Source organism: Tinamus guttatus, unplaced genomic scaffold (assembly GCF_059628265.1).
Source record: "Tinamus guttatus ecotype Peru unplaced genomic scaffold, ASM5962826v1 Tinamus_guttatus_pri_ptg000276l, whole genome shotgun sequence".
Lineage (NCBI taxonomy): Eukaryota > Metazoa > Chordata > Aves > Tinamiformes > Tinamidae > Tinamus > Tinamus guttatus.
Window position 1 is genome coordinate 819,682 of NW_028288810.1, and position 27,247 is coordinate 846,928.

The window sequence follows — 27,247 nt, forward strand, 5'->3', positions numbered from 1 at the left end:
AATGACAATGCTAAAATACAACAGATGTGGGATAATGGGCACCTTACTTGCAAAATGTTACATGTGTATTCATGTTATATGGGGGAAAAAATCTTCATTTTGCCTGTGTATCTTATAGCTGATACAGAATTAGTCAGATGACAAATCTCCCAAAAGCCAGTGAGGCCACCCAAATACTTAATACTTTTGACTAATTCAGTAGCTTATTATTAGCCTGAGGTCATAAAACAGTGGGTAGAGTTTCAGAATGCTGCTTCTTCTTTGTCTCTTTTGTTTTGAAAACAATTGAGCAACCTTGCTCAATATTTTTGTTTTAAAAAACGCACTCTGCCATTAAAAATTGTCCAAACTACAACAGTGAAGGTGAGAAAGGCCTGTTTTCCAACTGTGTTGGCTTGCCAAGGCTCACAGTCCATTGCCAACCTCTTCTTCCTCTTTCTGAGGACTTTAATAGCTTTGAGAATTTCTGTCACACCTCTTTCTCACCCATTCAGCACAATTAGTATAAGCACATTCGCTGTTAAGTTGATGGTTCAAATCGTGTCATCTAAAGCTTTTTCCACAAAAAGCCGAGAAAGAGACTGAGGACCCAGAAATGACTCATAGAAACATACCTATTGCTGGCATGAATATTATGTTATTTCTGTCTTGGAAAACAGACCCTTCTTGGGCCTGACCCAACCCTCCAAAGACCATATTTGATAGAGAAACCACAAGCCAAAGAAAAATCTTTTTGTCCTGTCCACCTTGCTTGTAACATTTCTATATTAAAGGAACAAAATGGAGACTAGCCATGGCTCAGACCAAGAGAAAGGCTCTTTCTCTAAGCTTTCTGCATGATTTTAGGAGATAATGACAATAATAGTTTCTAATTCTAAAGGCTTAAAAAGGCAGATAGGGAGAAAGATAGAAGGTTTCCTCATGACCAGTCTCCATACTGCAAAACTTCATGTTGTAATAAATGCTGCTGAAGATTAGCTGAAGTTTGGAAGTTTTGATTTGCTGCAGATAATTACCACAATTTTCTTACACTTTTCTATTTTTTTCGTGATCCCTTTACTCTGGAACTCAGCCTCAAAGCCTAGTTCAGTGTGATAAGGAAATTCTAACCTTATTATCTCCTTGCTGGCTTTGTTTTCCTACTGTGCATAGGCTTACAACCAAAAATCAACAAAATAATCAATAGTGAAATCCACAGTGGATCTTTACAGATAACTTTCTTAGATTCAGAGAAGCATTTTGGCATTTCTTTCAAGTGCTATGCTGTATTTTTTTCTCTTGCTGACACTTTCTGTACAGATCTAGTGTTCTCAATCTGCAGCTTCATTGAGCATCTGAACCGTATTTACCATATGTTTTGTTTAATGGCATCAGCGAGGCCAGAACAACTGTGCTTACCTTATCTACCACCTGCCTTTGTGCCTCCGGGAATAGCCAGATGCAGGCAGAATACCTACATATCTCTGACTAACTTCCATAAGGAAATGACTAGCCACTGGTATCAAACAACTGTCTCTGCATTTTAGGGAAACAGAAAAACAAAAAAAAAAAGTTGGGGGGATGAAAGGCAGGGGAGGGGAGGGAAGTTGGACTTGAGTCAGGTCTATTTTTATTGAACTTGCAATTGGAGACACTTTTGCATCAGTTCTCCTAACCAAGGGTAACTGCCAGCCCACAAGGAGTGACAGACACAGTTCAGATCTGACCATCACATACTACCTCCCAGCGGCATCTTCATAGTATGTATCCTTGTCACCTCATCCTTGAGTTTTCCTTCACAGTAGTATGCTCCAATGGTTTCACTAGCCTGTTCTCTTTTCCACACCACTGTTTTGGCTGTTGCTCTCCTGGAATCTTCGTTAACTTCCAGGGGCTCTCGGTGCTGGTTCGTGATGTCTTCCTGGTCTCGATCTATCGTGATAGACTCACGAGAACGCCATTTGGAAGTGATGCAGATAAGTGATGTTTCTGAGTTGCCCACCAGAGGGAATGAATTGATTAAGATCAGATCCAGGGCTGCTTCCACTTTACCTAGGAAGAAAATCATCAAGTGATTTATTTTTTCTGCAGAGTTTAAGTATATGGTTATTCAAATCACCAGAGACACTCTTTCACCCAGTACTTGGCATTTCCCTGGATGGTGTCTTGCAGAGCTTTTAAGCAAATTAAAGGACTGTAGATAAACCATTATTTTATGCTGTCTTTAGGATATATTGTGTTTGTCACGAACAGACGACGTTAGTTCTTCAATGCTTTCTTATTCTCTGCAGATGAAATAATCCTCCTGAACATACAAAGTTTTGTTTAAGAGCTGATGTAGGAGCCCAAAAAAAGTATTAGTCTGCAGAAGCGGATAACTGCTTGGATAGCTCAACACTTATATATACACCTGACATCATCATGCTTTGCCATAAAAAGGGTTGGTCGATCACAAGCTTCTCAGTTTATTGCCATTTATGTCTTTTAAGGATTTAACTGGTTTCCAAAGTAGAGATCATGAACCAGGTTTATATTTATGCAGGAAATATTATTTTAAACTACAGTAATTGGTAATAAATATTTTGAACATATATAATAACATATATTTGAAAATATATTTTTCAACTGTTTAATGAATTTGGATTAATCTGGATTTCAAGATCATTCACATGTTAGTCCACTCATGGCTCTTACAGACTGGAACAAGAACCATAGCTCAAAAATATTCTTTTCCAAAAGATAATAACAAGTCAGCGGCAGCAGTAGAGTGACTTTTTACACATATGAAACTAGTCTTTAATCAATCAACACGGTTCATTTTTGAAAAATAGAATCACCAGAATTACATGGACATGGAATGTCTCTGAAAATGACAGATACAAACCAACTTAAAACAGTCTCTTTTAAAGACTGTTAAACATTTTGGCGATTCAAATAGCAGAAGGGAAACACAGGTCTCCTATAATCAGCTCTTTGAAAATAACAGACATTTCCCTTTACTTCTGATGTTCAGAGTAAGGAGAAGGGAAACAGTAACATTCTTTCCAGCCATAACAGGAAGAATAGTTGATTTCTTTTATGTATTGCATTTATTTTCCTACTTTGGCTTCAAATATATTTTGTACATAGAACAACTTAATATTTAGTGCCATCCAACTTGCAAATGTGTCTTTGATAGGAAGAAATGGGAATAGTCTTCAATAGAGAGGTCAAAGGGACTTAATGCATACTGCAGACTTCGCGTGTGTGTATTTGAACGCTTGGGCTAAGGGAGGAGGTCCTTTTCTACATTCAGTGCCAGCAACCTCTCTGGGGACAGAAATATCTTGACAGCACACTGACACTTACCACACCCAGCCAGTTTGCTGTACTTACTACCCTTTAATGTGCCTACCCAGATAACTTGAAGTTACATAACAGAGAAAGGCAACCTTCTGGAAAGGATGCAGTAGCTGTTGAAGTAAATATTGCATAAAAGTAGAGGTCAGAGAAAACAAGTCATCCTGCTGCATGTTACCAAAAAAAAAAAAAAAAAAAAAGAAGAATCCTCTGAATAAAGTTAAAGATTATGTGATATAAATCAGGTAAGATTTGTGCATTTATTTTGTAGGGGCTGAAAGTGTTGAAGTTATTATTTATCTGAGAAACATTTTTGCTTTCACCAGAGGTGACACATCAGCTCAAGGCAAGTACTCAAACAACACTCAAAGAAGATAGCTCCAATCCTCCACAAAGATGTGAGCCATGTTCTTTCATGCCAAGTGGAGATATTCTTAAAATCACAAATCGCAAGATCCTGATTACTGCAAACTTTGGTGAAGCTCAGAATCAAACTCTGTGACTTGGTGTAATTATCTCTGGTGAGTTTTGACAGGGCATTAATTCTGTCAAAGTGTTGCAGATGAGAATTCAAGTATTTTGACATTTCTCACCATCATCCACAGGGCATAGAGATACTGCTGTGTTGTTCCAGTACAGAGTGATATGAGGAGACAGATGCTCATTCAGAGTTGCAACTCCATGTCACTGACCCAGCAATGTCTGTTCCTGTGACTTCCAAGGCAAATTTAAAAGTGAAAACAAAGTCTTTCCCTCCCCACATCTCAACATCATTTTAATATGCCAATAGAAAGTAGTAGTAAGAGTCTGAATTCCAGAAGCTAGCTTTTGTGTTGCCTTCCTATGCTATACATGGAAGAGAGGTATCACATCAGATTTGGGCCATTTATTACATAGTTTTTCTTTGAGTGATATAAATCATGTAAATCAACAGGTAAAACAATTGTAATTATATAGGTCTGTTGCCTGTTTATCCTGGTGGTTATCCAAGATGAATCAAAATCTGGACAGTGGTGTGTGGGTGGTGTTCTGATTATCTAAATAGAGGGGGTTTTTTCATATTAGATGTTACAGAGAAGCTCAAAAATCTGAGTGAGGCTGATAAAACATGGACAGAGTGCCATATCCTTCAGAAGAAACCCCAGGAGGCCCTTCAGAGTCTAGGAGGGAGTCTAGGATAAATACCTGAAAATTTGGCACTAAGGTGTGTTTTTAAAAATTATTCTAGTGGAACATGCACCTGAAGGCATTCAGGTCCTTCAACTCATTATCTATCAGGACTGGTGTTTCAAAATAACTTCAATGCTCACTGAAATTATGATAAGTCTTTCATTGCCTCTTCTGGAAGTTACCATCCTTACATGATGAAAAAGAAGGTAGAAAAGTGTAAAGTGTATTTCTGCTGCATGCTAAGAGATTCCCTATACCATTCCTTTTTGGTAAAGCATCTTAGACTAATTCACTTGTTTGCCAAAAAGGAATTTTTACTACTTAGCCTGATAAAATTTAAGCAAATCCTGTTTTTAATGATAATGAGGACTTTGCAAGAACTGATTAAGGGTAACAGGATTTAGCTCTCTGAGAAAAGCACAACAAATACAGACAGGAAACAGTCTGTTTCTGTAAAGCGATGATCCTCTGTGTTTTCTCAAAAACGTCCTTTGACTCCTGCCCCTGTTCTTAAAGAAATGACCTTAACAGGAAAGCAATTTGCTGTGTGTGCAAATGAGTTTTTAGAGGGCTGTACTCATAGAAGGCTAATGCTGAAAACGGGAGACATAACACAAACAGCATTCACTGCCCAATATTTATGAGATACACCCATTGTTGCCCAGTGCTTTGTGCCCTTCTAGTACAGGGAAAAAAAATGAATCCTCTAAAGCAGAAAGTTAAAATTATGTTTTCTGCCTGTACTCACCATAATGCACATAGCAACCTAAGTACAGGCAGCTCCTTCCAGTTCTCAGCTACGGGATTGCACTCTCGTGAGATGGTACGTGGCAGTACTGGACTGAGCACCACCAGAATGATCTGTCTCTGCTCCTTACTGATCTCTGTTAGCACATGCTCATGTGGGGAAATCATGCAAAGCACAGGACAATAGTATATATCATGCTACATCTGCAACCCTTGTGTGATCTCACTTCCTACCAAAATGCCCATTTATACATATCCAGAATCTCCATTTTCTCTATGCTGTGTTGTTCCAGCAAAATCCAGCCAGGACCAGCTTAGAGAAACATCTCTAAGAAATCCCCTGGAAAACATCCCAGACACAAGTTGGTTCATGGAGCAAAAATGTCTCTCATAAAGTGTAAAACATCATTTCCCTGGATCAGAACTAGCATTGGGCATGAACTCAGGAGTCAAACAATGAGGCAATCTCAGTTTGAGCCAGCTCAATGCCATAGATTAATAGATACAGCATGTGCATAACAAGAATAGAAAACTGTTATTATTTGCACTTCAATTGCCAAAAGTCCGTATCCAGAAATTTCCAGATATACACTCTTAACCCTTGCTTGTATCCCAGGAAATGTTCAAGTCAAATTCTACCTCATGAAGGGCCTTTACAAAGTTGACTGTTGACTAGAAAACTCGGTTCAGGGTTGTAACATGGCCAAAAATCCTCTATTGTAGTGATCAGTCAAAAAAGTGAGCTCCTGCAAAAGAAAGTACTACTAAACCTCAAACACAAAGTTAATAACTAGGCATTATTTGCAGAGTGTATTGAGAATGAAAAGTGTGAGTTTTAGCTATTTCTTAATTAATAAACAAATAGTTTTGGTGGCTAGAAATTTGATGTTAAATTTGTTCCCCTTATATTCCTTAAGTTTTACTGCTAATTGCCTGATGTGCCCACAAGCAGGAAACCATGTTCCTTGCACCTGAAGATCAAAAAATAAAGCAAAACAAAGCAAAACAAACAAATGACCTGTAGTAACAGGTGAGTAGAAAGATTAATGCTTTTAAGATGGAAAGAGTATTTAGCACATTCCAACCAGGAACCAAGGGCCAGGAATGTCTTTGCTATTTTGATTGAGCTATTATTCCTATCACTTCTTCATTCACATACCCAGGTTTAGAGCTTTTCCACATGCTTTGCTGAAGCCCTGTGACTCATACGCACCGCGACCTTGCTTTCTTGCTTGTTTATCCTTGCACCGAGGGACATATCTTGGGGCCTGTAATTTGCCCTGCTGGGTGTACCCCAGACATGCCCTCTTACTTAATGGATCCTTATGTTTCTCCTGGCTCTTCCTCTCTCCTTGGAGTGAGAGATCTACCCTGCTTTGATAGAAAGAGCTATCTCTGAATGCCTTGTTCAGTAAACAGTGAATAAATAGGCTTCTCCAGACTTCTACTGCAATTAACTCTTATCCTCACAGGAGAATTTCACTCAGAGGAAGGAAACAGGAGCATGATCAAGTAGGGACAGACAGAGCCTGCCCTGCCCAGGCATGCCATAAATTTAAAGATTTGTCCAGGTTTGGGTGATACCTGATACCAGCACAGCTACAGATCACTCAGACCTGGCATCCAGATTCAGGGAAATCAGTGGCAAACTTCCCAGTCTTAAGAAACATGTTCAGCAACTGTTTAAAAGCAAACAGGAAAAAAAGAAGCAAAACACTATGTTCAGATGCTAATATCTGAAAAATCTCTTCTAGAAACAGGACGCTGCCTCTATGTGGATTTTTAGAGCAGGGTAAGTGGAAATTATTTGCTCTTTTTCAAAAAAGCAGAAGTGCTTTCTGCTGAGCAGTGTTCGTTAGTGGATTGCACTCAACCTCAGAGCCCTGAAGAAGAAGCTCTTCATAGCTGAGGCGGTAGTCAGAAAGGCAAAAACTGTGAAAAGGTTTTGAGAGATGAGAGAAGAGGTAGGAAAAAGGTTTTTACCCAATAAATTCCATCTCTTTTCTTTTCATCACGCATATGGGAATGGAAGGTGACAGAAGTTTTAAACAATTACACTTTTTTAGTACTTATTGCTTGTTTCTTGGAACACAAATAATTTCTTCTAGTAGCTACCTAGGAATAGAAATATAAATCATATACATACTATCCAAGCAGGGATAATAGAATCAGTGCTTAAGTTAGCCTAAGTTTACATTGCCTGCCTAAGTGTAAAACAATCAGTTACCTGCTTCCTTTAGATACTTACTGTGAGATTCAATAATTATTTTGAGACTGATGGAAATGCATATTCCCAGCTGCAAAGACACCCATCCTTCCTCTTTCAAGTCTCTTAAAAAAACAAGATTATTTGATACACTTCCTCTTCTTGGGGGAAAAAAAAAAAAAAAAAAAAAAAGGTTCTCCTTTGGAACAAACCTAACTCACTAAAGTTCCTGTATTACAGAATTTATCAATTCTGTCTCATTTTGATCACATTTTGATATTTACAAGTTCAGTACTAAGTAACCAAATTACCAGAAAATTTACCTAGTAACCTTCTTGATCTTCTTGATCATGTTTTTCTAAATTCACATACCAAACAATAAAAACAGTCTATTTAGTGATACAAGTAGAAATCATTCCAGAAGTTGTGTTGTGGAACTGTAGTATTTAATCTTAGCTACGTAGTGAATAAATTGTTCTGAAATTTATTTAATAACTAATTTATCAGTTAATGATGTTAACTAATTTATCATTATGGTGAGTGGAGATATTGACCATGCAGAACTTGGCAATCATTTTTTTTTCTTTTTCTATTTTTTATTTTTAATCATTTTTTGGAGGAGGGTTTTGAAATTGCATATTTATTTCATTTATGGTCTCAATAGCCTCTTGACCTAAGTTCTTGCCCTAATTTCTTTTATGCAAAAACAGCAATAGCTGAGGTAATTTCTCACAGTGAGACAAATTCAGTCCCTGTAGAAAGCAATGCTGACATATTGCTTGACAACATTGTCATGAAATTATTTTTGCCCAGAGATGAAGATTCTCTGCCAGATCACAGCAAAATAAGCAGATGGGAAAAAAATGAAAGAAACATAAATACTGTTGATAAATAACTGGTAAAGGAACAAAACACATGTCAGGTTTCATAGGATCTGACTGCTTTTAGAGCTTGCAGTCTAAAGAAAACTGCAGGTTTCTTCCCTCTTCATTTGCCATTTACTGATTCTCCTGAATCAAGGAGATTGCCTAGCTGTACAAAATATGGATCTCTCATCACGCTGCTGAGCAGCCATGAGAACACTTGTAACTTGAGGAGTACTAAAGACTCTAGTCTTTAAAAATAACCCATTATATTGGGGGAAGGGAAGCTTGTGGTTATACTAGCAAGAGATAAAAGTAAGTAACAGACCGTGATTCTGCTGTTTAGTAGTAGTGAAAAGACCAAAACACATGTTTTAAAAACGAAATAGTCCCATCTACTAGGGTTGATGTTTCCTCATGGGCCAGTGAGTACATCAGGAGTAACTGTCATGAAGGAAATGCAACTACTGTCTAATAAAAGAGAGTAAAATTGCTTCCATTTCACTTGTTTCACAGTCTATCAGAGTAACCTTGTAAGTTGAAAAATACAGGAAAAAAAAAAAGAAAAAAAAAGAAATAGTAATAGAAACTTTGTCTGGGATTTCCCGGTGAGGTTGTTGTGTGTTTGTGAGGAGTAATCAAAATACAGAAAGAACAAAAATGCTTCCACATGACTTCTACTTGGGCTTGGTTGACCATAAGCAAGCAAAGTGGAAAACAAAGTATCTTCAGAAAGGTCTGCAGATGGTCCTGTTCTGTGCCTATCTCTTTCTGCTCTCCCACCTCCAAACCCTGAAGACTTCTTAGTCTTTCCTGGAAATCTGAACAGGGTTTCTATGTGTTTAGGAAAGAGTTTGGGCCAGAGAGGTTCAAATTTGTGTGACTGCCTGAGAGCAGCCCAGATAATTCTCATGTGAGCATATGAAGGACCAGTTCTTCATCTCCCCTATACTTAAGCTGCAATCAGTCCATATCCTAAAGCTCTGCTTCAGTCATCTCTCTGACTTTTTTTGCTCCCTCCTCTCCACCTAAAGACTTCCAGACTATATTTTGGTGGGGATCAGATCATCGCTGCAAAAGGCTAGAACAATAACAAAAAATCCATTTAAAATCCATTTAAAACATCCATTTATGGTGCAATACCAAACAATCTAATATATGCTTATATGTTAATATATATGTATATGGAATATGTATAAAACAATACCATATGTTAGCTTTTGTGAAAATAGTGTGAATTCATTTTGCCCTTTAGGTTTAATTTCTTCACATCTGATGTAATGCCTTTTTGCTCTGACTATTCCCAGCTGTTGGAATGGCCTTTGGGAATATAGGCTCCCCCAAAGCTACTCTTACCTTACACAAGAGCTGAACCAGGCACAAACCAAAAGCAAAATCTAAAGCTAAAAAAAGGAATGAGGGAGAATCAGGCCATTTTTGTTACTCCACTTATGGTAGCTGCACAGAGCTGCCTGCACAGGCTGAAACTGTTGTTTTTGGCTGATAGTTTCTGCAGACTCAGAGAACAATTAATCAGATCACAGCTGGAACATTTTTCTTTTCAAACATATTTCCAAAGATGTAATTAAAACAAAATAGCTCTCTTTTGTCCCAAAATAGAGATCCATTGGTTTTGTAGTGGTGATCATTCGAATGAATCTATGTAGAAATGCAAACATTCAGCAGGGCACAGACATTCAGCCAGAGTTTCCCGCAGCACACCTTTAATTTCTGTAGTAGATGAAAACTATATCTAATTAAAGGGTAATTTCCATGTAAACTTATGGTTTATGAAAATAAAAATAAAAATAAAAACACCCAGGACTGTGCTCCTTGGGTTCAAGTGTGGCAGTTAGATGCAATTGCTGGATCTCACATTTCAAATCCACTTCAGAAAAAAGAATCGGAAAAACTTTTTTAATCTCTCCTTCAATTCAGTTTAGCAGTTGTATAAAATGTAGCTGTCTTAGAAGCACTGTTTAGTTAAAATAATTCTGAAAAAAGTATCATAAGCTCAAGTGTGCTTTTTTGTCAGCTGCATTATCTATCTGTCAAAAGTCTCAAAATAAACCCCAGCTTGGATAGACAAAGTCTGAAGTTCAGATGAAATTTCAATCTGGCAACAGTATATTTGGAGAAAATCACAGAGTTATATTCCCCGGAACTATGGGAAGAATTACATTCACATTCACTATCACAAGTATTAATTAACCACAGAAAGTAGCTTTTTTTTTTAACTTTGACTCCAAGCTTCACAAAAAAGGAAAAAAAAAAAAGAGTATTGAAAAAGATTTATTAGGCTGTGTAGGTAAAAAGCACCACCTCTTTGTAATTTTGAAGAGCCTAGAGTGTAGTCATGGTGTTGGTGTGCAACTGGCAATTATTTTGATTTAAGCTTTTAGCTTAGTAAATATGGAAATGAATCACATCATAATAACAACAATAATATGACTATTATATCTTTTTCTCATGAAAACATGTTATTTCAAAGAATCAGAAGGATCAGACATCCACAGATATTATATATAGTTAGCAGTGATTTCTACTGATTGTTTCACTGTCAGTGCTTCTTAAAAGGCTAATATAACCATATATGGGTGCAACAGAAAAATCAGCAAAAATATAATTTCCATATTTTTAGAAACTGGATCTAACATCACTGGTGCAGTGCTATAATGCAGAAGATTATGTCTATATTTGAGAATGGAAGTATATGATAATGTACATTTCCTGCCAGAAATAATCCATGAAAGGTATTTGAAACTGGTTTCAATTTGTTTCCACAGAATCTGACTGGCGGTGGTTATTTTGCTAAAATACATCTTACACATGAACATTTCTGAGTGCCAGCCGCTGCGGGCCTGTGGGCTAATCTCCAGACCGTGTGAGGATGCTGCTAAAAGCCAGAAGGAAGTTGCTGACAGTCACTCTTTGCTGTTACGCCAGCCTTTAAGGCAAAAAGTGAGTGTTTAACACATCCTTTCTCAGGACTTAGCAGAAATCTTGCCACAACCACTAAGGCCACAACCTTACTTTGAATCTGTGCCTTTGTAAATATGACGATCATTTTCATTCTACAAAATGTTGACTAGCACAGAATGAACCAACAGAAAAAGTGTGATGATGGTCTGTTTGCTTCAAACGTTCTACTCACATTAAGTTCAGATTTGGTCATTTAATTGAATGTGTGCTGTGGCCAACAACCATCGTATACGGAGTGTGAAAATTAGGTATGGACCACACTGTGTACTTCCCCTTTCAAAGGCACATCTGCAAGCAATGGAGTTCTGTTATTTAAATATAAATAAATTAAACTAAGGGACATTTCTTGTAACTGGAGACAAGCTCAAGGTCTTCTCAGGAACAGGGTGGAGCAGATTTTGTGCCTTCCCAGCAACACACCCTCCAGAGCCCGCTGTCGCTGGGGGGAAGGTTCACTTTCAGTTCAGTGTCTGCCAATTGCACTGACTTCAATGCGGCTCCTGCGCAGGGAACGTCCCGCGCTGCTTTCCTGGACTCCGCCTGTTGAATCCAGACGAAAGCAGGCTCGCATTGTCTTCCACTTCTGGCCCCAGGAAACATGATATCACGCTCAAACAAAAGCGGGAAAGCTGACAGATCTATTGAGATGGGTGTGACTGCCACACACCTAACTGGTCTGTGCCGGGGAAAAGGCAGATCCTCAGTGCTGTCCTGTCCATGTTCATCTGTGCAGAGATGGCTTTTGTTTCTCCCATGTTTGTGACTATGCATGTTACTTTATTTTTGCAGGAACTCACTGTATCTTATCATGTACAGAGGGAGACAACACACAGGAAAACTGCTAGAGTATCTAGAGTTTCTTTTCCTCTCCATCCGTTATGCTTAGAGCACCAGATATTTCCCAAAAAGTGAAAAGCTGTGCCTGATCTAAAGGCTATTGATAGGTCGAACGCAGCTAAACAACCAACAAGCTGCACCTACAGACTTTTTTTTTAGTCACGTTTAATTTTGTGAATTGTGAAGATCTGGCAATTGCAAAGAAAAATACACTATAATGAAGACATCTATCTTCTTTTCTTACTGTGTTTGGTTTTTCAATGCAGCACAATCAGAAGTTTTACAGCACCTTATGTTTTGTCTAGAGATGGACTAGGTGGACACAGTAATTAGATCTCAGTTACATGTTTGGGACTAAGTAAGAGTCTAAGGTCATTGTGTAAGTTGCTGTTCTCCTTTAAAGAGAGTATGTACTCTGAACATAACATTCGTATATTGCCCAGAAGAGTCGGTCTAGAAATGCGGAATATGGATATTATTGACAATACTTAAAATACTGAGCAACTCAGAATCCCATGGGAAGAGAACAAATCTCATTCAGCTTCTGATAGCTTCACTAAAACATCTCTAGCAGTGTTGTTCTGAATGCTGTAAACTATATCTACATTATTAAAATCCTCACTGTATACCTTTCTTCAGTCCTGTCCATTGTGACTGACACCAATTTCTTCGCAAAACTTATGGCATTTGCTGGTAATACCACAACTTTCTTCAGCTGTTTGAAGTGCTATGAACAATGATGTGCATTATTCTGCCTCTATGTCCACTGACTTATATCTAGAATCCACAATAAGTGACTTGTCTAAAATCGTGTGCAGAGCACCGACTCTAAAAATGCCACTGTTTCTGACCGCATGGGCTTGTTCACAGCAGAAGTGCACAGGAAAAGTCAACATTTAATCTCTATTCAGAATAGATTGGGCGGGGGGGGGGAACTGATGATTTCAAAGTAATCAGCTTTATGGAAAAATTAATAAAACAGCAAAGAAATTTTGTTACAAAGCGCCTACATGTTAAAAACCAGCTTCTACTATTAAAAAAAAAAAAAAGGCAGCAGATCCTAGATGTAATTAAATTCTCCCTGATAACACTGACACTGTCTTGCTCCCCTCTCTCACTGTAAGTGAGCTTTGGAAAAATAAGTGCTCCTGCAGAAGCCAATACGAGTATTTAAATTAGCAAAGATAAGTCATGGAGTAAGGAGCAGATAATCATGTGCTGTGTCTGCATATGAGAAGCAAGAAATGCAGGACATATCGATTGCAAAATTTAAAGGCTTACCTGAAAGCAGCAGGCTGAATCCGTAGAGAACTAGATGTGCTAAAGGGTCCATGCTCTCCAAAATACATCCATCCAGGTCCTGCAACTGCTCATGGAGTATCCTTAGATCAGGGTAGAAGGTTTACCAGTTACTCTCCTCTTGCATGGCACACTGAATCTTGTTTACAAGTCACTGGTAAGGAACTGCAGCATGGGAGCAAGCTGGAACAGTCTCATTGCTGTCTCAGTACAGGGAGTTTTAAGTTCCTTTTCCTGTTTCCTATGTAGATTAGGATGGGAAAGTCAGGATCTTAAAGGCATTTTTGTATCAGCAGCAGGAGTGCAGGGCAGTGCAAATCCTGTCTATTCAGCAGTACATCAAAACAGTTATCTGGAGCTGCTGGAGAGGCAGGAGATTGTTGTTGGTCACAGTCAGCAATATAGAAACGATAATGTTATCCTCCAGCAGGCAAGAGAAGGCAAGTAAAAATCCCACCATCTAGGGAAATAGTCATTCACTGCTCACGATGCAGATCTGCTAATTGCTCAGGCTGTAGTCATCTTTTTGATTACTTACTTAACCCATTGTGAAAGCTGCTGACTCCAAAGAATTTCATCACCTATAAACCCATAAGCCTATAAATCTATAAAACAAAACCCTAACAAAATAAGTGGTTGAATCCAGTATAGACAAAAGCCAGCCACAATCCAGCAAACTACCCCATTAGCTCTTATGATTTACTGGAAATATTTTTTTTTCTCTCCATATGATGATTGTAAACAGACTAAAAACTTGTTGCAATGTTAAATCACAACCAGAGTTAGGACTTCAGTGGAACCAAAATCTCACATCACTCCAGAGTATCTCAAAATGAAGAAGCACAAAATCCAAATGAAAACTACAAAAATATTTAGTGTACTATAAGATACTCAGTATTATCCAAATTTCTCTATAGGTGATAGTTCTGCTCTGTTGCTTATTTAACCTGTTTTTAGCTTAAACTGTCCTCAGTTTATCTTCAGTGTTTATTGTTTTAATTTTCTGGGGATATATTAACGCGTTTTAGCTGAGACTTTAGTTCTTCAAGGGGTTATTCTGAGTTACAGTATTTACTTGGAGAGTGGTTTCAAGAGTTTAAATTAAAATTTATTATTTCATAGGATGTAAATAGAACTATAGAATCATAGAATACTTAGGGTTGGAAGGGACCTCTAGGGATCATCTAGCCCAACCCCTCACATACGCAGGGTCACCTAGAGCACGTGGCACAGGGCTGCATCCAAGCGGGTTTTGAAGATCTCCAGAGAAGGAGACTCCACAACCTTTCTTGGAAACCTGTTAAAATTTTTTTCCTTAAGTTCCTGTGGAACTTTTGGTGTTTCAGTTTTCGGCCATTACCTCTAGTTCTGTCAGTGGCCACCACTGAAAAGAGGCTGGCCTCATCCTCTGTACTCCCTCCCTTGAAATAAATCACAAAAGTCCTGTTCTGTCTTATTTGTGATGCACCTAAATACAAAGCAGTGTATAGGGACTGATGCCGTTACTGATTTTGCAGTATGCCAATTGTCTAGGTTAGCTGTGGTGGAACTTCACTCTTCTTTGAAGAGTTGTAGTGTGCCTGCTGGTCTGCTATAGAAATGTAGCCATCCCCAGGATCAGAGTGCACAGCAAGACTACAAACTATTTTTTCTTACAATTGTTATAGAAGAGGTACAAGAAAAATGTAAAGTTTTGCTGGAAGAGAAAAAATACATAGTTGTACAATCTAGAATGTGATTAGGATTTGCGTCTCAGCAGGGTTATGTTTCTGCTTCATACTTCATTTACAAACAAAAACAGCACCTATGATTCAGCAAACATTTAGCTACTTATGAATAATTTTGAGCTTAAATCTGTTTGTATTTGGAAAGCAGAAACAATGCCACAAGTTGAATGTTTTTCTGCTTGAAATCTAATTTAATCATGGGCTCAACTTCAGCTGAATTGTGGAATTAAAGGGATTTCATCATATCTCAGCAACTCTCAATTATTTATATGTCAGACTCAATTTTTGTATTTTAATCCTTATTTTTCTTTCTATCAGAAAGTGGACCTTCATAGAAGTAGCTTATATTAAGCTCTCATCATTGTTCCATTTGTAAAACAGAAAAGTGCAGCAGAATCCCTCACCCTCTGCCACCAACCAGTTTTTATACCATAGCAGCATCCTATATAATAGGATGTATAATCCTATAATAGTCTGTATCTTGGTACCCAGTCCTCAGCATGTGTTGTCTGATGCTTCGAACAAGAGGATCACATATCTTAGGCTGTTTTATCAATTAAAAGAGTGCAAAAAGCTGCCTTTTGTCAAAATCAGATTATCAGTAAAAAGAAACTTGACCTTCTAAAAGAAATGTCCTTTACCTACCCGGAAAGAAGAAAGTTTGGTATTTGGTATTGGAGATAATTCATGTCTGAATTTGAAACTACAAAATGGGGTGAAATGTGTCACTATAAGTCAAAACTAAAGATGCTCTTACCTAGATGTTATAAAGTTATAAATGAGGATGGCAGTAAGCACAAAGTAAAACATTTAAACAGTTCAAATAAAGTAAAACATAAGCTTTACTTATTTTTTCTTTGATGAGAGACTAATAGAAGTTGATAACTGATCTAGCCAATGGTTATGTCCTCAGATGGGTTACTACCTGTATTTTGGACTACACAGACTATTCCACAGACTGCACATGTTGTCTTAAAAAAAATAGTGAGATTCAGAAAGGTTGTCCAATCCCATCTGGTTTCTAAAGTGCTCCTCTCTCAAGAACAGCAGTTTTATAGGTGGTTGCTGCTGATTAATTGGTTGCTGGTTAAGAGTTCAGCCTTCATATCTGATTCAAGGCCCATCGAAGTAACATATAGGAGCCTTTAAATTGGCTACAGCAAGTAAGTAAATAATATTTCAGCATGTAGATATAAGCCTGGCATTAAATATGACTTTTGATAACTCTGTTTATTGAAAACTAATTTTATGGCATTTCAAGTGCCTTGAACTTCTGACACGAGGCTTTCCTCTTTAGATAAGCAGCATGCTTGTGTCAAGGACAGCCCATTCATACATGCTGTAGCACATGGAAATATGTGAGGAGGAAAAAGAAACAATGCAACTCTGCATTTCTTTAATCAGGTAGATATATTAGCAGAAAGGACGTATCCTCTTGCAGTGTCTTGGTATATTATGCTGTTTTGGAAACAAGCCATTGCTTTGGCCTTGACATGATAATGTGTGCGTTTTTAGCAGCAGGCAGTAAAACACTAGGGATTAGTAAGAGTACTAAAATTTAGGACTTATCACCCACTGCAGTCAGGTAATGTGAAGCAGAGACTCATCAGTCACTGAGTTTAGGCTTCCTTCCAGGAGGTCCCATTCTGCACTATGCTGTAGAGGCTAACCACAGTCCTAAAAGCCATTTACTTGGATTCACCTGGAAGTGAGATGTAGCAGCCGTCTTGGCCAGTCTTTTGACTAACCAGTCAAAGTAACCCTCCTGTTAGGAGGCTCCTCCCTCCTGTGTATACGTATTTACTCAAAGAGCAGGTCAGTGTTGCTAAATACAGATGCGATGATCATGTGATGATCACTAGTTCCTTCTCTTAAAAGACACAAAAGTCTTAACTCTATATGAAAGGAGGAATTGTAAATGGTAATTTTTTAAGACCTTAATAGGATTTTAGTCATATTTGAAATAAGACTGAAGGAAATACATTCTTCGAGACATAAAGTTAAATATGTTTTTGCATGTGAGTATATGACTATTCTACACTAAGCTAAATAACTCTTAAAAAAAAGGAAATAATCTTCAAACTATTTTAAACATTGAAATTCTGAAAACAAGTCAAAACAAGAGATACGTTCTCTTCATTTAATATGGAAGGAAAAAAGAATAGTGGAAAATTTGAAGGGTTTCTTTTGAATTTTGTTGCTCATGCATTGCTGTGAAAGAAAATATTTTGCTAATTTCTGTTATAAGCATTACATTGCCCTTTCTTTTATAATTTTCAGAGGTGCCGAGTCCCCATTGCCCCACTTGAAATAGTCTTTGTGAGTCAAGTAGCATCAGGTATCTGGGACAGATGTCTTAAAACTTTCTTATTCTTTACACATGGGGCCTGATCCAAAGTTATCTGTGAGGAGAGATACAAGCTTGACACTTCTAAATAACACTGCTTTCAAGCAGTTAATTTTACAAAAAGAAAATGGGCAAGCCATTTTACATTCTGGTTCATTGAAAAAAAAGTCTGAGGCTTCCTGCACTTTTTATTTTTGGTATATCATCTAGTCAACCTTCCACCTCGAAAGAACAACGACATAAGTAAAGGCAAGGAACATTTCTTCCTCTGCTCCAAAGTTCTGCCAATCCCAACAAATGATGGATCAAAGCTGCAATTTGAATTTATATCATCTCTGGAGTTGTAAAATCCTTAAATGTCTTCCTTCCTTTTCATCGAAGAAGGAAAAAAAGACACTAGTTTGGGAAAAAAAAAAAAATCAGTTCCCTTTCCCAGTGATCAAATGGCAACATCACCAGTTCAAAGGCACTGCGTAAAATGGGAACAAACAAAAAGCCTGGGCACAAAGACCTGTGCCATTGAATTGGTGTCTTGATCTGTGCACAGGATCTTTAGCAGAAAAATGTTTATTCCATGAACATTTTCAATATTTAAACTTGGCTAGAAGATTATAAAGAAAATCAGGATATATTTGTCTTCAGGCTTTGGCAGTTAGCTAGGGATACAAATTAATCAGTCTACAACTGAGAGTTGCTTATTAGTGAACACACTAATCTTCTGAAAGGGATTAAAAACCTCTGCAAAGGCTTTGCAGCTTGTCTTTTAGGTTCCATGAGGTTCTCAGCCAAGAATAACATGATCATGATCCAAGATGATGAGGAGGAACTGTAAAACGAGTGACTGAAGAGGTTCTCAGACCAAAACAGGTGATCTGGAGACTTTCAGTAGAACAGAAATAAGAACCGCAGAGGGTGCTGGAGAGAGTGTTTTTATTACAGACATCTCCTGGAGTGCGCAACAAATCTTGACCAGCGGGCAATCTCACAGAAGCAGTGACAGGGAACAAAACCATCTCTTGCCCTGGGTGAGGGGGAATTTAAAGCATCCTGTTCATTGATTCCGCAGCTTCTTTCCATTGTTTATTAAAACGTCTTACTGTAGGTCAAGTTGTATTCAGGGGACAATTTAACTGGTTAATGAATGGTCTGAATGGTGAGAATATTAGAGTTCATTTCTGCAAATAACAGGCCCTCTCTGGACTAACCAGAACTCTGAGAGGAAGGAAGAGACATCAGTGGGAATTTCCCCTAGATAATAGACTTAGGTGTACAGAAATTCTGTTCCATCTTCTCTAAATATTATATGAATAATATAGAAAGCAATAGTATTTACTTAGCTGAATTTGGAACAGTGCTCCCTGCAAGAATATTCAATATATTTGCTGTACTCATTTTTCCTACATATCCAAAATGACAAGATATGGAGAACTTGAGAGATAAAAACACTTAATTTAGATTTTAACAAACCGCATTTTCAAATTATCTGTCTAGGATTCCCAGCTACAGTGTGTTATGCTTTTTTTTCTAAGTGACCAGGACTAGTTTATATTATGCTAAGAAAAAATCAAGAGGGAGCTTATAATTACATTACTGGTAAAATGTGAGGTAAATAAATATACATGGAAGTTTTCTGTCTTTTTTCTCACTCTTTTTTTTTTTTTTTGGTGGACATTTCTTTATGATAAAGCACACCGATACTTCTGTATCAAAAGTCCTGGTTTTGGTCTACGTTGAATGCTCTATTCCATGCATTTTTCTGAAAATACAGGTCACATATGACGCTGCAGGTTGAAGCCTGAGAACAACAACAACAACAAAAAAAAAAAAAAACAGAAAAAAAGAAATGATTTTACTTTTTACTTTTTATTGGTGAATACTACAAAGCTAAAATGCTGTACACCAAGTTTGAACTAGTTACGTGTTTCAGGTTTTATTGCAGTTTGGTCCTTATGATCATATTAAAAACATATAAAATTAAACAATGCTCCAGAAATTAACCAGTTCTCCCTTAAAAATTGAAAATTCATTGATACAGCCTTAAAATATGTTTATTTTTTGCAGAGAGATTTTATAATATGAAAGAGTTCTAGCTTTAGGTGCCTGTTGTCCTTAGATGTTGTTCTTCGTTTTTATAAACTGCTATTTAAATTAGAGAGGGTGCACTTACAGCTGCTAGCAGAAAAACACATTTTTATTCAAGATCAATGTATACAAAAGCCCAGACAGTCCTTTTCCAGGGAGGATGTCCATTCTGCTTTGCAGGAATGGGACTATAAGACAATTACACAAAGTCATTATGTAAGGCAGATTGAAACTGCACCCTTGAGTGTAAATCCAGCAACGGGCCTAAGTAAAATTTATTTATGGTTTTATACCTAGTATGCGGTATTTATTTCATTGATTTCTAATATTCGTAAACATTTGTAAACATTCAACATTTCTAGCATAAGGAGTATTATTAAAACCTTTAGTTTCCGTAACGGGGAAATACTCTAGTAAGATCTCCCATCACATCCCTGGGGAGTGAATAAGCTCACTAGCTCAGCTTTCCATGACCCTTGTGCACATCTCCCAGTGCTGACCCACTGAGCAAGAAGGAGGCGCCCGGACTCAGTTCTTGGTATTCTGCAGAGAATCTATGAGGGCTTTGTTGTATTCCGTAATCAGCTTTCTCACATTCCTCATTACTGGCTGGTAGTCGCTCTCCTGACTTTTTGTTGCTATGACTGATCAAAATAATTAAGGAAACAAATTTAACATCATAAGTATCAGCATAATTAAAGATTACAAGGCAGCTATATTACAGTAAGTTTCTTTCTGCAAAAAAAAGGCAAGGTTTGCAAATACTGGGAAAAAAGTTTAATTTTGATTTAAAGACTTGCACTAATCTAGATATTAAGTCACACCTAAAAGACAAAAAGACATTACACACTAGGTACCTTTTGTTTTTATGTATACTGCCTCTTCAGAAAGACTCTCTCATGCAAACAAAAACCATTCCAAAGCACTCTAGCTATTTAAAGGTGTATGTCTGCAGCCCCAACAGCTAGGGCTACAAAAATCTCAGGCCAAGAAAACTGGGTCATTTATTTTTACCAGCCCAAGTAGACAAAAAATTCTGTGGAAGCATCTGCACTTGGGTAGGTAATACATCACAGCAAACCAGGAGGAGCTATTAGTACTACAATCATCTTTTCTTTTTCCTTAGGTTTCTTTTAGAGGGCTTTTTTCACAATAGAAAGAATAATATTGACATAGTAAAATATTCCTGTAAAGTGTTCTTCATAGTGCAGATGGTTCTAATTCTATTTCTTAAATGTTAGCAGGCTATTTTCAAGCTTTCTGTTGAGTTTAGTATCTATAAAGAAATTACTTCAGTCATGTGCAGTTACGGTGAAGCTTACCAGAAGGTTTCACATCAATAAAAAAGGAAGAGCAGTAGGATGCCCAAAGGTCACATATAATAAGGTAGTGTGTCTTCTGGTGAAAACATGAATAGACATAGACAAAGAATAATCCAAACACATATTGTTAATTCATTTTCAATGGGAAAAAAAAAGGGAGGAGGGGGGCTATTTCACTTGAATTATTACATTCTGTTGGACTTTTAAGAACTTATTATCTCCACATAATATTCTGAAAGAAAAAAATACATGTAGTATATGTATGTATACATGTATATGCATACATACACACGCACACAGAGAAACCAGAAAAGCTCACTACTATATTTGTTGAATGAAAAAAAATACTGCTTTATGTAGATCCTATATTCAACTTTTTCTTTTCTTTTCTTCTTTTTTTTTTTTCTAATAGGGTATTGCCTGAAATATATCTTGATCTTTTTCTGAGGCCCCAAGCCCTGTCCATTACCTTACACACAAAAGTGATCTAGTGCTGTGAATAGGTGAATACAGTCTAGTTTTGCTGTTATTTTTCTAATGTATTTGTTCTGTAATTATAAAAAGTGATTTTATGAATCTTTCATAATTTGCTATTTTGGTCTCTGGGATCAACTTAAAGTGGGGAATTTACTGCAGTGTTTTCATACTCCTGGAAAACAAATGTTACAACTAAGCCTGCTCAGATCTCTACCAATTATGGTAGATACTACAGGAAAAGAAGAATCATTGCCTCTAAAAGCTTCGCTGCTTCCGTTAATTTAAAAAGTTGTATTATGAAAGTCATTTGCAGCAAATAAGATTTTGCCAATAGTTTGGAAGGTTTAAAATTATTATTTGGGGAGATAGTGGAAAGTACCTCTTCAATTAGCCACATGTAGGGAACAAACAACATCTTCATCAGCCCAGAAAATTCTGCAGCCAAAGACTCTCTTTGTCATATTTGACTAGATCGTTTCTCTCCAATACGTAATTCCTCTTTTATTTAACAAGAAATATATAAAAATACATGAAGTGTACTTTTTCATGGTTGGTATTGTGTTTTTCATTTGCAAAATACCAGGCAAAATCACCATATAATACGACTCCTGCTGGATAATTTGAGGTAAGCACAGATAGACATAAAGATAATATTTGAACAGTTATAAAGCCTAACTGAAGCAAAACTGATTTAAAAGTAAGAACTCTGGACTTTAAAGACAAATGCTATGATTTAAGACTCCTAAAATTGTTTCAAATTAAAGCAGCAAGTTTCATTGCACATCATACCCACTAAGTGTAAATTCACATTTCTCAAAGCACTGCTTTTTCCCTTCCTCCTGTCCCCAGCTCCCCATTCGATCCTGTCTTGTTCTGGTGGAGGAAATAGACTTCTTCCTTAATTATTACAGTGTGAGAATTTTACTGTATTTCTTAAATAAAAGGATACATTCCTTCATCATAAAGTTATTTTGCTCATGGTGCTGCCACTTCCTCTCCAAATTTGTGAGCTGATAAAAACAAAAGAGACTTTAATAAGAGCCAAAAATGAAAATAAATATTAAACACCTAAGAAATACAATAAATCTTCCCAAACTCTTATTTCAGAACTTTGCATTCTATTGCCTGGTAAGTCAATGTTATTCCAGAAGAAAACTAGAAATCATAAATACCAAGAAAGATTTTTAAAAAAATCTATCAACAGTCAACTCATACTTTTCATTTTGCTGATTAAATGGTACCTGGGAAAAAAAAAGTATTTGAAATTTTTGTCATGCAAGGAAACATGTAACCTCATCATAGGAGAGAAAGATACACGCTGGAGGATACGCACTGAATCCCGTTACACTTATATCATTCAAGTGATCTATTCTTAAAGTCAGTAAGACTTAAAATCACCAAAGATACAATATTTCCTGGAGCTGGCCTGGACTCAGCTATACAGAAGAAACTTCCTCACTACCATAGTTAAGTTTCCTGTCTGATGCCAGAAGCTGTGATAAGAACAGAGCTGCAGCAAGAAGATTGCAGGAGTGTGGGTTAAGTGTTGGCACTTCTTCAAATTTTTCAGCATCAACAGGAAAGTAATGTGGACATTATATTGATGGCTGCTTCCTCATAATACAACTTTATAACATTAAATTGTTCTTCTGATGCTACCACTCAGAAGTTTGCATTTCAAGATATGTACATGTTATTTTTAAATGTAAAAGACGAAAATCATTCTGAAACTATTTTTTCAATAAAAACTACAGTAATAGTTTAGAATAATATTGCTATATTTTACTTAAAAGTTTATTCATAAACTAGAAGATATGACAATACTTGCTCCTTTCCACAAAATACATTTCACAGTGGAAAAACAATTAGCTAGTGTTTTGATTCACTGTAAATATTGTGACCATTTATTTGCAAGATAAGATATTTCTGATTAATTGATAAAGTTGGTAAAGGTGCCTAGATTTGTAATACTTTGTTATATTGACCAAAACAAATTCAGTGCTTTCAGTCTCATATAAGTCAGAAATTCAGTCTTACATAAGTCCTTGAAGGCTCCCCTGTGTACAGTTAATTGCTTATAAAATCACTGTTTCCAAAGATTTAACACTTCACGATGTGCACTCCCTGCATTTTAAGATGGTTTGGGTATGTCAGCTAATCAAGTATTTTAAGTGAAATGAATAAATGCAGTACAGTTAGTTATGCAAAGTTATGTAGAACTTATGCAGTTATGGAAAATTATGTAGAAACTTTTACATTATTTAGTAAATATCTTAACATTGGTTAGCTGTCAGATTTACATAATCTTTATGAATGAGAATCTGATCTTGCAAGAACAGTACCTTAACGACTTACAGACTTTGACATGAATTTTTGGTGATTTCTATCCATATCTCAGTCATTCCACAATAATTATATGCTCTATGTACCTCATTCAGAAGTATGAACACATGGCCTCACTCTTCTAATCCATAAAGTTCACTCCACAAGTTATCTTAAACAAGTACAAATACCACCTTCACTTTGTAACTGAATTAGAAAAATCAATTGTTCTGACATAGAGACTAAGATCTCAGTAGCCTCAAAAATAAAAGCAAATAAACATTAAATAAATTAATTCACATTGTTGGTCCAGCTTATCTTATTTCTGTCTGTGTATATGCCTTATGTTGACAAAATAAGAGCAGTTAGTAGTAGGGAGAATAAATGCTGCTGTAGACTTTATCAACGTTTACCCTTCTGATTCACTTTGAAATGTAAATGTAAATATAGTCATGTACCAAAGTTACATGGGTTCAAAAAAGCCAAAATGAACCATGAAAAATTCACTGGTTTATAGAAAGGATTGAAAAAGGAGAAAAATTGTAACATGAGTTGCAAAGCATGAACTTATCACCACAAATTTTAAAGCAAAATTGATCTTACATAATTAATAGTGAGCTTTTCTTTCTGAGTTTCTTTCTTAGCTGGTCCTCAAAACTTCAGCAACACGAACAAGATTGAAGGGAAAAAGAGGGATATTTCTGAGCAAAATTCACTCAAATACTTAAAAGATTTTTACCATATTTAATCTCAAAAATACCTGCACTCATTAGGTCTGAAATCCAAAATGAAAAATAAATTGATGGCATAGCATTAATTTCTACATTTGAATGTAGAAAATTTGACTACATATGCATTTAGACTACGTAACTTTGAAAACTCATTCAGAAGGGTCTAATAGATTTGTCCACACAGTGCTTCATGTATATGAGAAAAATATATTCAAGATAGCAACAACTCAAGAGATAATATGGATCTTGAGCAATACCTGAGAATGAGTCTCATTCTCCTGCAGTTGACTTTTTAGACTCTCATACTCTGCATTTAAGTGTTCCATTATTTTCTTGAAAGCTCGGCTACGTTTTGTCAATTTTTCTTTGTCATCTTGTAGTTTCTAGTTGGGAGAAGAGGAAAAAAAAAGGCACTAAGATTAAAGGGTGAATTCATCCATTTTCTGCCAGCTAAATTCTAAAGTGACTCTCAAGCTGCTGCTTTTTCTTCATCTTTGAGCATTCCTATGTACCTAAAGAATCCCTAGAACAGTTCTTTAACAATGTATTCTCTAACCCAAAGAAAAAATGTTCAATAGTTACGGCCAAGTTATAGCCCAGACTTTGATGTGACACAGAAGTGGGAACTCTGCTATTAAGAATTTGTGGAAAAATAATCATATACCAACTAAATACTCTAGTGGAGCTTGTCTTAGAACAAATCAAGGATATGCGTGTCATATTTTTCTGTTTGTTTGTGTTCTGTGATTAGATGCTAAATTCAAGCTTAAAAGTGAGAGCAGAAAAGGTCAGATGGGTCAGTAAAGTAAAAAATTTTGTGGAAGAAAGTTACAGAAAAGTACCCAAATGATAGGCTGGTATACGTGCCCAGGTATTAAGTGATATATAAAAACAGAATTTGGATTCACCTGCACTGCTGTGCAAACCAGTTTTCAGCCACCATGTTTCTCACAGATCTGGATAACCCTATATTAAGTCCTGTAAGAGCACAAGACCCCCACATCTTCTGCATATTTCTAGTTTTCATTTCTATTATTACCTTTTTCTTCTCTTCTCCTGCTGCTTTCAGTGCTGGTAAATTATTATAGATCTCTAAGTCCTTTTTGGTTTGCTCAATTTTGTCTTTAAGAGAAGCCAGTTCATCAACCATCTTGCCCTCCAGGAGTTCCATCTTCTGCAGATCCATCTGCAGTCTTTGACTCTCTAAATCATAAGATACAGAATCTCTAAATATCACTATCTTCAATCTGATAATACATTACTCAGTATATAAAAATTTACGCTTCACAAGAGCAATACAAACAGCTCCTGCATTTCTTTCTGTGACATACATGTTCATGTGGATGAAGTGAACTTACAAACATAGGGTGATTTCATACAACTCAGTGTGGCACTGCTATTGGGGTTACAAATACCTCAGTCAATTTCAAGTTTTCAGGCGGCAGCAATCCTTTGCAAAATGCTGATTGAATAGGAATAAATCTGTTATTCTTAGATTTTTAATATCACTTTTTTAACCTTTGTTGCTTTTTATGGTAAGTCTTTGTCTTATGCGAGTAAATCTATATCTTTTTTTCTTTAAAACTGTTAAAAAAAAAGGAAGGGAGAAAGGGAAGGGCAGGGAAGGGAAGGGAAGGGAAGGGAAGGGAAGGGAAGGGAAGGGAAGGGAAGGGAAGGGAAGGGAACGGAAAGGAAGGGAAGGGAAGGAAAGGGGAAAACGCTATGGATCTTCTCATTTTTATATAGTCTTCCTAATCCCAAATGTTCAAAAACTTTCCAGAAAATTTAGATTTGGTTTCTTTAATGCAATTATTTGGGAAAACCCTAAGTGACCATGACCTTGACATAAAAGACTTTGGTACTTACTTCTCTCTCTGTATTTATGTCCCCTACTCATTTTTTTCAGAATGAAATATTAGTGTTCAGTAGCATTTTTGACTTCTTATAAAGGTAAACTCTTTAGGAAAGCTCAAAAAAAAAAAAAAAGGCAAATATTTTTGTGTGCAATATGTAGAAGGAATATGTGTGAGGAACACAGTCTCATAAGGTTAATAGTTAAAAGAGCCTGCATATGTAAAAAACATCAATATACAAACTACAAATTCCCATACTGTTTCCATACAAATTTTCATACATACATTTTCCATACAAATTTTCATGTGAAAGGAAGGATTTAAAAATACAGGATTTGTAACTGTATTATGTACTGTTGAATCAATGGTTAGGCTGCATGTGTTCATAAACTGATTAAGAAAACACTTTCCTTGTGACTTGAGTATTTTGTAGCTACCCATAATTTTCTGCTCTGAAATAGCTCGTGTTGGCCAATGCCAAATCCTAAAACAGGACTGAAGAGACCTTATTTCCTTATTCCTTTCCTTACTCCAAGAGAAGGATCAGAAACTCTGATAAACTAGATCTTTAGCATTAAAACACTGAACAATAAAACTATATAAATTTAAAAAAAATAGAAGGAAATGTTTGCAAAAACATCTTTCAATTTTTGTAAAGGTTTATACTTTATCAAAACATTCCTGCCTTAATATTGTTATTATTCTATCAATAATATTATTATTTAAAATACATAAGCCACAATGTCAAAAGAGCTTGACTCTTCTATCCATATACTGAAACAAAGGTACAGTGAGACAGAAATGACCTATTCCTATCCAGTCACACTTTCTAGAGACAAGGAAATAACCTAGAATTTTATCCTCACCCAGCAATAGCTGCAAACAAAAATAAATAAAAATACATAAAACTTCTGTAGGGGAAGAGACAGGAAGAGGATGCAGCCCAGTTCCTTCTGATATGCCA

At 36.5% G+C, this 27,247-nt stretch overlaps 2 protein-coding genes across 2 annotated transcripts in view; both read right to left on the reverse strand.

Moving 5' to 3' along the window:
- Positions 1 to 13,581, reverse strand: part of TEK (TEK receptor tyrosine kinase) — a 39,561-nt gene extending 25,980 nt beyond the window's left edge. Inside the window, exons 1-2 of the mRNA XM_088527298.1 lie at positions 13,405 to 13,581; positions 1,720 to 2,031 (exon numbers count right to left, since the gene is read on the reverse strand). Of these exons, the coding sequence (XP_088383424.1) occupies positions 1,720 to 2,031; positions 13,405 to 13,456 (364 nt within the window). The 5' untranslated portion in view covers positions 13,457 to 13,581. The remainder of the gene's footprint in view (positions 1 to 1,719; positions 2,032 to 13,404) is intronic.
- Positions 13,582 to 20,013: 6,432 nt separating this feature from the next.
- Positions 20,014 to 27,247, reverse strand: part of IFT74 (intraflagellar transport 74) — a 37,177-nt gene continuing 29,943 nt past the window's right edge. Inside the window, exons 16-19 of the mRNA XM_088527301.1 lie at positions 25,470 to 25,633; positions 24,688 to 24,813; positions 22,327 to 22,387; positions 20,014 to 20,222 (exon numbers count right to left, since the gene is read on the reverse strand). Of these exons, the coding sequence (XP_088383427.1) occupies positions 20,107 to 20,222; positions 22,327 to 22,387; positions 24,688 to 24,813; positions 25,470 to 25,633 (467 nt within the window). The 3' untranslated portion in view covers positions 20,014 to 20,106. The remainder of the gene's footprint in view (positions 20,223 to 22,326; positions 22,388 to 24,687; positions 24,814 to 25,469; positions 25,634 to 27,247) is intronic.